This window comes from Euwallacea fornicatus, chromosome 39 (assembly GCF_040115645.1).
Source record: "Euwallacea fornicatus isolate EFF26 chromosome 39, ASM4011564v1, whole genome shotgun sequence".
NCBI lineage: Eukaryota > Metazoa > Arthropoda > Insecta > Coleoptera > Curculionidae > Euwallacea > Euwallacea fornicatus.
Window position 1 is genome coordinate 1,433,901 of NC_089579.1, and position 10,120 is coordinate 1,444,020.

At 31.5% G+C, this 10,120-nt stretch overlaps 2 protein-coding genes across 3 annotated transcripts; one reads left to right on the forward strand and one right to left on the reverse strand.

The window, feature by feature from the left end:
- Nucleotides 1-1,294: 1,294 nt before the first annotated feature.
- On the forward strand, nucleotides 1,295-2,606 carry LOC136349607 (uncharacterized). The gene is made up of 4 exons (XM_066301288.1): nucleotides 1,295-1,443; nucleotides 1,604-1,734; nucleotides 1,862-2,056; nucleotides 2,293-2,606. Exons 1-4 carry the CDS (start codon nucleotides 1,319-1,321, stop codon nucleotides 2,604-2,606), a joined length of 765 nt encoding a protein of 254 aa, XP_066157385.1. The 5' UTR covers nucleotides 1,295-1,318.
- Nucleotides 2,607-2,616: 10 nt separating this feature from the next.
- On the reverse strand, nucleotides 2,617-10,082 carry LOC136349606 (glycerophosphocholine phosphodiesterase GPCPD1). Of its 2 annotated transcripts, XM_066301287.1 has the most exons (6): nucleotides 8,488-10,082; nucleotides 8,025-8,254; nucleotides 7,715-7,952; nucleotides 6,903-7,100; nucleotides 6,700-6,766; nucleotides 6,120-6,192 (listed from the first exon to the last, which is right to left on the reverse strand). In XM_066301287.1, exons 1-5 carry the CDS (start codon nucleotides 9,817-9,819, stop codon nucleotides 6,743-6,745), a joined length of 2,022 nt encoding a protein of 673 aa, XP_066157384.1. In that variant the 5' UTR covers nucleotides 9,820-10,082; the 3' UTR covers nucleotides 6,120-6,192; nucleotides 6,700-6,742. The 2 variants fall into 2 exon arrangements, with proteins under 2 accessions (XP_066157383.1, XP_066157384.1); XM_066301286.1 differs by lacking the exon at nucleotides 6,700-6,766 and having other exon boundaries at nucleotides 2,617-6,192.
- Between the last annotated feature and the right edge of the window lie 38 nt (nucleotides 10,083-10,120).

The window sequence follows — 10,120 nt, forward strand, 5'->3', positions numbered from 1 at the left end:
CAGCTGCTTCAGCAGGATTTTTCAGATTTTCCTGACCGCTAGGGTAATTAATAGATTCCTATAGAAAATCAGCCGTTTTGTGTTCTTAAGAGTGGGTATGACACAGACCACTGCAGCAAGAAGGGAGCAAACTACGGAAATTATCCGAGCTATGACGTATTGTTCGTATCCTCCTTGATACACTAAAGTTATTTTGCGTGAGGAGTAGTCGGTTGTTGGTTCAAGCGGACTAATTGTAAGGTCTCACTCCAGTATTAATCTTCCTTGCTCTGTATTAGATTCTTCGGTCATTAAGACTGTAATTTTTTAATGCTTACATACAAACACAAACTTTATCCAGAGATTTGTAGACTCGACTGTTACAGCTCAAGGTCATATCAAATTAAATATAAAAAAAGGTTATGTCGTCCTATGGCATAAATATTTCTTTTCACTGAATGATGTCAACTCCGCCTCTTGGCCTCAAAAGTCATAAACTAAGAAATTTTCTCAAAAAAGCAATTTGAAAACAAATAATGAAACTTCAGAAACAAGATATATATATAATAGGCAATGTATATTTTTACTGGAAAAACGTGGCTAATTTGGGTAGTGAGACATTATCGACTTAATAAAACATGAAATAGGACACGCATATTTGGAATATGCAACCGAAAATACATGCAACAAAATTTATATTAAAATCTCGCAAATTATAGTTTTAACAAATGGAAAAACAAATAATTGAGAAAACGCAAAATTTTGCTGTATGTTGGCAATGAAGGCCACATATGATGCATAATTAATTTCAAACTGATTGTATTTTTAATATTTTGTACTTTGTCTACTACAAAAATTCTTGATAAACTGATGGAACAATGCTCATATATAATATTTAAAAATTCAGATAAAGAAAATTGGAAAATGAACAATTAAGTAATGTCAATATACTTGGTAGCAATCGGCTTCAAGTTTCTATTAGCCCTTTTGCTGAATTTTAGAGAAATTTTATTCAGTCTTTCATGATTGATTCAAGTTTACTAGAAAACCTTTCTATATAGACAAAGAATTTGAAAAATATCCAATAAACTGATCATTTTCATTAAAGTAAACTCGGTCATTGAGCAAGTTCACGTGCGGTTCGTTTTCTATCTTCGCGGATATCTTGGCAAAAGTGAGAAATTTCAAGTCAAAACGATGCGAGTACCTATATGTGTAATGAGTTGTATGTTGCATGCAAGATGAATTCTTAATTAGCCTTAAATAGCTATTTAACAAATACCGAGCGAATATTTTTGCATTTTTAGCCCGTTTGTCTGACTGAAAATATACCTCAGCCATGTGGATTATGAAAGTTCATGTGATTTGTGCAATTTATATTATTGTGTATTGTGAATATGTGGACTGTAAAAGACTTAATATTGTGCAACGTACTTTCGATGAGTGTTTTCAAACTAAAGAAAGGTGGAGATTAAATTGCTTATATATATATATTATTTTTCTTAAAATAAATTAAATAATCCCATTGTCGACTGTAGAAATCTAAAATTTTGAAAGCTTACTAGTTAATATGACTGTTAACCTAATTGAAGACAATCTAAATGGACCATACGTTTGATTTTAGTTTTTCCTGTTTATCCGAAAAAGCTGCGAGAGCACTGGAAAAAGCCATGGACTGGAACGTACCGTTAATAGACGGAATGAATTTATTACGAAATAACCAATCAATTAGCCATCGACAAGCAAGGTTATTAGGTATATTTTTTAATTAAAACTCTGATACTAAATTTACCGTAGAATATTCTGTCCTAAGTCATTCTATATACCATAAACAAATAGGTGCATAAACAAAATAAAATAGCACATATAACATTTCTTGCAGGTTTCGATCATCTCAGTCAAGCAATTAAGCATTTTTTCCAAACTCATGTAATATCTTTGGAACTCGGAGGAGCTACCAATCTGGGCAGGAAAGGTGATGGTGGTGTGGGATCAGGCTTTGGAAGTGGATTCTTTAACAAAAAGGCCATGAGGAAAGAGGGAAGATACGTCAATTACGCATTTATGGTGCTTTTAGGTAAAAAATATAAATGAATTATAAATTTCAATAACCGTGTCCATTAAACGTTTCCAAGATACACTTAATTAAACTGCAATATGATGCTCTAAATTTATATCATTGATGATCATTCTTACAGACTGATAGAAAACTGACGTCACTATTGTAAACCGTAATCATAAAGCGTCTCGGTTGGGAAGGCGCAATTTCTTAATTTGATTATGATTCAGCAAGTTTTTCTAATTTTTTTCCAGGTATATTTGGTCTAACTGGGCCACTAGTAATGAAAATCCTGGCCCTAATGGCTGCCAAATCCATCTTGGCTGCTAAAGCTGCCCTAATAATCGTTGGATCTGTAGCACTGAAAAAGCTGTTTGAGAAAGACCATACTGCAGAACCTGCGGTTAAAGTGCACACTATTAACCACGATGACGATGACCATGATAGAGTTTTCAGATATGGGTTATCGGGATACGGCTATGAGAATTATAGTAAAGGTCAAAACAGTCCTTACGCTGGGTATTATGACGAATATTATAAGGGCAACGTAGCTAGAGAGAATACGTAAATTGTTGCAGTTAATTTTTTAGTGTTTATTTATTTATTTATTTATTTATTTACAATTTATTAAACATTTTCCCACGAAGTGTTCCTGGTAATCAGCCCTAAGATGAATGTGTATATTGTATACAACCTAGTATTTTGACCTACGCAACTAGGTATTGAATCAAGACAAAACATTCAATCGGAAATTCTGATTTAGGAAATAAAATGTTAAAATTCCCGGGACAAACAATAAAAAGAGTCAATTTCAAAGAATAAATATTTCAATCTGTAAATAAGGAAAGTAATTTGCAATGAGAAATAAAAATGAATTGTAAAGATATTTTTTGTAATTGATTCTACCGGGTAATGTTATAGGTATTTGCATAACAAGTGAAAAAAGTTATCAAATACGGTAATTTTATTCTGAGTTATGTACACTGTTTTTTCCCACTACCATGGATCACAAGCAGAAAAAAATAAAATTGTTTTTGTGACTGGTACCCGAACCCAGGTCATCACAGGAAAAATCTCACATTGCTTTAACATCATTAAAACAGATCTGCGCATGTTAGCGATGCTGTTCACATTTAGTGATATTTTGTTGAATATTGTTATCAAAATTTTCATCTTTTTGCTATTTTGGAGACATGTAGAATATAAATAACGAGGTTATTGGTAGCTCGATTAATTGACTGATACAATACCATATTCCTATAAATAATTCTTCCAACCAGAGTAGTTCATTGCGCCATGTCTATTATTCATTCGTTCTTCCTAACACAGTTAAGTGTTAGCATTTATTGTCACGAGTATTAACTTTGTTTCTTACATCTAATTCCATAAAGGGTCGTGGAGAAGCGTATTTACCCATATTTAGTACGGCAAGCATACTTATATACGTACATATATAGTACACATGTTTTATAAAGGTATATGAAAAAGTGACCGATATTGAGCATAAAACAAACCTTAAAGAATATATGTATATAAAAGGCAGTGAATAAATGAACAACATAAAATACTTATATAATAACAAAAAAACTTTATATATCATTAAAAATATGCGGCTTTTTATTTAACTAGTATTAAACTACGATCTGATTAAGTTTAATTATAGAACAATTCTTTAGTTATTTTTTTCCAATGAAGAAATAGGTAGCAAAAGTGACTCATCTCTGAACATAAAAATACATTTAAAAACAAAACATTAAATTAATATCACTGCAGATTTTGTCTTATTAAAAATATGTTTATCCTTTTTCCCAAAATTATATATCAGCTTATTCACAAAGACGATTTTAAAGTAGATTCATAATGATATAATTAAAATATAATCAAAATCCATTTTTTGAATTTAAGACTTTTACACAAGTCAAACCTTGATGCAACAATTAACTAATTTTAATTAAAAAGAAAATGGAAGACGTTATTTATAAACTCTACGACCAATTTTAATATCATGGCTTTTTAAATGACAATTCTGCATAATACCACATGCTAACAATGACGGTAAGCAGACATATACGTATATAACTTTCTCTGTCTAATTTGATATTTAAGACAAAACAAAAAACAGTAAGATTTTCATGTTTTCTGTATTTCTATCCAACTCAATTAAATTCTCGCAGCTCTTGATATGTCATTCAAACTGTGTTTATTCAAATTTGAAATTGCTTGCAATTCAAAGCTTTTGATAGATTTTTATAATATAAGAAAAATTTGACAAACAATTTAACATTTATTAGAAGAAAATAAAACACACCTATACCGAGTGACTTATGTGGAATAAACGGTTTTTGTAAGAGTTAGAAAAAAAAGTGGAAAAGCAAATAATTATAACGGAAAAATAAAGTCTACTCGTCTTTCATTTTGAGCAAACTTATAGCATATAATTAGTTTTAAAACCTAATCTTGCTCATTTGATTTCACATCAAAATACGTAGTAAAAGAGTGCAAGTTGTGCGTAGTTGAAATCGAGTTAAACATGTCTTGATATCTGAGGCAAAGCAAGTTTATTAATGAAGCGGTAATCACCCTACAAGGAATCTCAGACAACAAAAAACAGCATCAGTAATAGCGGCACTAATTAAAAATAACAACGTATACACAAGGTGTCCCAAAAATGCATGTCAAAAATTGATCCGTAAGATTTTTTGGATCAATGCATTAAGATTTGACTCAAAAATTATTTAAAAAGTATATCGTTTATAAAATTTTAACGACCAAGATTCTTGAAAAAAAAATGTATTTTTTTCTATACCTAGACAGTGCTTCAGATGGATCGCAGTAAAACTCATTGTACATTTATGCATTAATATAGGGTTTGTCAGATTATCTTCAGAAAAACCCACAATTTTTTCATTAAATAACACTATTATTAATCTCAAAAGAAATTTCAAAAAATGTTAATGCATTTTTATGAGAGTTTTCATAAGTCACATCAACGTTCATATCGAGAAGTATCCATAATTATCCAAGGGATAGTGAATTAGTTTTTTGCATGGGAAAAGAAAATTACTTTTTTCGGCATAAAATGTTAACTGTAGGACAAATTTCCCAATGATAGAAAAGTTGAAGAAAGGTTAATGTAATGTCAAAAAAAAAATCAATACGATATAGGTACCCAGTGAAAAATTCCGGCCATTTTTGTACAAAAACAACTAAGAACTGACCACTTGTATATTGCGAACACTTAAATTTTACATAAAAACAATCCCATTAGTAATAAATAAATGGACGAATAAGTTTTATTGAAACCCATTGAAGTGGTCTCCAGATTTAGCGAAAAATATGTTTTTTCTTCAAAAACTGACCGTTAATAGCGTCTAAACGAGATACTTTTTTCAAATAATATAATGATACCATTGAAGAAATAACCAAATATTAATGTATTGACACAAATAATCTCATGATACCATTTTCGACATGTATTTTCAAGACACCTTGTATATAAAGTTAGATAAGCTCTATTTAACAAGGTGTGAAGCAACTGTCAGATTTGATCCTACCTTTGACTCGTTTGTCAACATAAAAGTATGGACCGAATCAAAGAAAGTTTATGGTTGCGCTTCTACTAATAATAAATCTTTATTTGCTGAATAAATAACTGAGGCAACATTTACATTTATATATCGATTTAATAAGTTATATTTTAACTTCCCCTCAATGCACTCCACGCTTTTATGTGCACAAAAGGGTCAAAAGGGCACTAGTATTTGAAAACTTCTTCACAAGTTGTTAAAATTGTAGCTTTCATAACATCTAACCTCCGAGCAAACAAACAAACTCAGAAACATAAATAACAATTATTATATCTAGCTAAATGTCACACTAAATCATACACTTACCTATGAAACAATAAGTTTTAACAATCATAAATCTGTATTCAGCATCTTTTTTTCATTTACAAGCAAAATTACATAAATTACCTAACCCCCAGCTTTAGAGCCAGCCAGTTTTTTGTAATCTGGAGTGGTGCTTTCCAGACTACCCATAGACGTGGCCGTTGAAATTTCACTTGACAAAATCTTTTCGACTTCTGGAGTGGATTGACTCGGATGAAGAGAATGCGGTGATGGAAATTCTGTTTCCGTTTGTAATGCTGCCAGCTAAAGTATGAGTTAAAACAAATATAATAATTCGATGCTGGATAAATATTATATTTTGATCAATGTAGTGCCTATTGTAGAATATGAGGCAGTTTTTATAGGCAATTGTTAATTTAGTACTGAAAAATGTGAATCAAAGCTATTGATTAATTAAAATAAAATTAAGGGATCAGAAAGTTTTCAGGTAAACCTTGAGCAAAAATCACAGACAATTTAAGCTTCCAGTGTCTCATCCTCATCCAATTTTTAGACATGAAATTAATCAGTTTTATTAGCGCAATAATTATTACTTATCAAGGAACAATTCTTGTGATTATGTGAGCTTAAAACAATCATTAATGGTGCAGCAACAAACTTAAATAGGAAGTTTTGTAACATGCCTATTACTACTAATAACACCTAACAATAGGTTTAAATGAAAAGCATGCACAAATAACAATAATTGTCTAGATTGGTTGATAAAAGCAGCATGCCACCTTATCTCTCTTCCCAAGAGCAAATACTTAACTGGGATATCATTTTGTAAAAAGAAGAAAAATGTAAATCGGTTTTAAAGTTGCACGCGTTGGCAACCCTACAAAAACAAGTAAATTCTAAATTAGTCATTAGTCAAATACTAAAAAAATGTTTTTTTATCTCAAAATTGTTAAATTTCAAACCCCAAATAATATCTGCTTTACTTCACATCACAGAAATTCTAACAGTCATACCTGAATAAGCTCTTTCTGAGATTCCCTCGCTTCAAGGAGGAAAATACTTTCCTTCACTTCTTTACTAGAATACTCGTGGATTTTATCGTAAATCACCCCATGCAGACCCAATTGCTTAAGGAACTTTATGGTAATTGGGTCAGCGTTTTGATCACCCCAGCAGAATATTATTAAATTGGCATTTTTTGCTATTTGAATCTACAAAGGCAGAACAGGTTAGGATGGATTACTATTAACAAAATCAAAATAATGTAAAATTGCAATCTACTAACGTCCACCAAATGGTTGCTATTATCCCAAATTTTAATTGAACTTTGAATAATTGAATGATTTTGTTTAGAATCTAGAAAACTGGATCAAGGTCAATACTGGCTAGAAAAATAATAACTGTTGATAAAAACGAGTAAATAATTGGTACAGAGGTACAAAATAGAACATCCGCATTTTGGCACCCTATTTCTAATTCTACGAAAACGAGTTATGGCTTTATGTGTTAGATGTTTATTTCTCTGCTATAGTCAGATATGAGAACCGATAACATTTAAAATTAACCTTTCCAAATTAAAGTTTTGTACTGTAAGTATATAATGTTGAAAACACATGGCAATACAATCTTTCACTGAATCTAGAACCATAATTATTAAGCAATAAAAGAACAATATTTTCTATTCATTTTTTCAGAACATGCATTTTTAGAAATTTTCTTTATTTTAATTATTTATTTTAGGCTAAATACAAAATAACCAAACATAAACTTTTAAGTCCTTTTAAGGAAATTACATATCTGTAAAAAAATGACATTAAAAACTTACCAATGGCGGATGACGCAACACATCTTCTGTATGCACATTAATGCCCAAAATCTCGATCATAATCGCATACTGAGTCGCTGATTTTATGGACCAACATCTCGGATCAGCATATCTCGGGTAAATCTCACTCTCCCCTATAGTCAAAAACATCACAGGATACTTATTTTGTTTGAATCTGATTACCTGACAGATATCTGGGTTAAAACAGGAGAATATGATTCTCCGATCTCCACCAAACCTGAGGAGAGGCAATAAACATTCCATTATTAAAAATGTACATGAAAGTTTCTATCTTAATTCCAAAATTTACCTTAAGACCACTTCCAAAATGGTATCCAAATACAAATTTAAATCTGTTGGATGATACAGTTCATATGAGCCATCAGCAAGCTTCATAGTCCACTTTATTTCAATATTGAAGCCTACATGAGGAGTTAAAGTTTCAAGAACTTGTTGCAAAGTTGGAAAAGGTTGATGGTCTTCTAATTCTTCATCGAAAAATTTAGGATTTTTAGATTTACCTTCTGTTAGATGATAAACCTGAAAAGTAGTAAAAAGTGCTTTAATAATCATAAAATAGGTTTGTGAATGTAACATGTTTTAAAATATGTAATGAAGTTATTTCAAACCAAAACTTCCTGAAACAATTTTTGCAAATAAAATCGCCTTTTTACATGTTTGAAAAATGAATATTAAATGGGGGGACTAAAATGCATGTTCATCATTGTTAAGAAACTCTTGTCAAATTTTTTTTTTTTTTTTAAACTGCTTACTTTCAACAACCTCAACTGCTCCAGAGTAAGTTCTTTCAATGGAATTTCCAACATATCCATTGTTTCAATGTCCTTCTTCTTTTTCATTGAAATGCACACATGAAAATCATGGTAAATAATAGGTATCAAATCTTTACTTAACTGCACATCAAACTCAACAAAATCAGCCCCATGCTCAATTGCATTTTTCATTGAAGCAATAGTATTTTCCCTAACTTCAGCACAATTCTGCACTTTGGTTTTAAAGCTAGATCCAGATCCCCTATGCCCTACATCTAATCCTGACCTGGTTTTTTTCCAATGTCTGGCATAAGAAATACTCATATCACATTTATAATTAGGCATTGCCCCTATTAATAGATAGTCTACTCTTAATTCTCCTAATGGTTTATGTTTTGTACTTGTTACTGGCATTATAATATTTCCTTCAGAAGATGATAGGACGGTGGGAAGTAAATAACTGAAGCCTGCATGATGAGGAGGTTCATTTTCCTGAGCTTGGGAGGAATAGACGTAAAAATCAAATAAATAAGCTGTGTTATGAGGAAATAGGACTGTGCTTTGAAAGATGATCATGTCATCTTTAGTAATGTTGGTGCCAAATTGCTTTTGAGGTACAAAAGTTGGGTCATCATCATTTAACACTGCAACTTCAGTGAAGGAAAATTTTGCACTCTCTGTGCCTTCCTGAGTATCACTCAAAGACTCCTCTAAAGCTTCAGACATAGATAATGGAGAATTAGAGCTGTGGGATCTCAAATTAATTGGAGTTACTTTAATGAAGACTTGGCAGGAGGAGTATTTAGATCTCCAAAGAGTGAGTGGGTTATTACAAAGCTTCAATTGAACTGTAGATTCTTTGCAGAGCCATCCCCTATCAAAATTCTCACTTTCATCATAACTTCCATAAATTTGAATATTACTGTCTGAATTGGAAGAAACTTCTGAAAGATCTATTACTCTAGGCTTGATATTAGTTTCCCAACTCCGAACAATCACTTGTATTCCACTTTCAATAATCACACAAATACAGTAACGATACTGAACTTTCCTCTTATCTGTGATTTCTATCACTGTAGACCAAATATCGGAATCACCTTCCTGCTCTAAAGGCACACTTCTTTCAGGCGTCCATGAGCCTAGCTCTTTAAAGTTACCCACAACACATACAGTTTCATCCTGTTTCAGTAATGGAGCTTTAACTCGAAACTGCCAATTGCAAGGTGCAAATTCATTAGAAGTTACCAAGGGGCTGGTGCTAGGGATATCCCCTTTGCCCTCTCTTATACCTGCATTGACTGGGTTTTTTGCGAGAGAAAACCAATGTTGCATTTTCGCACAAGGGATATCCACAAAGCTAGAAAAATGAAATATTGGGCATTTAAATTATTATTGAACTTTAAAAATAAACTAGAAAATATACGATGATATCAACTATCGTTCCCGAACTCAAGCACCCGTGAACTTATCAGAACAGAATTTAACTGATACTGGCAGATAACAAAAGTGAAAAATAAAGCCAATTATTCAAACAAATAATACTTATTGTTATTATGGAGTAATTTATATTTAAATTATTTGACGTATATCATGTGGAAAATGTAAATCGCAGTGACATCATATCTCAATCGTA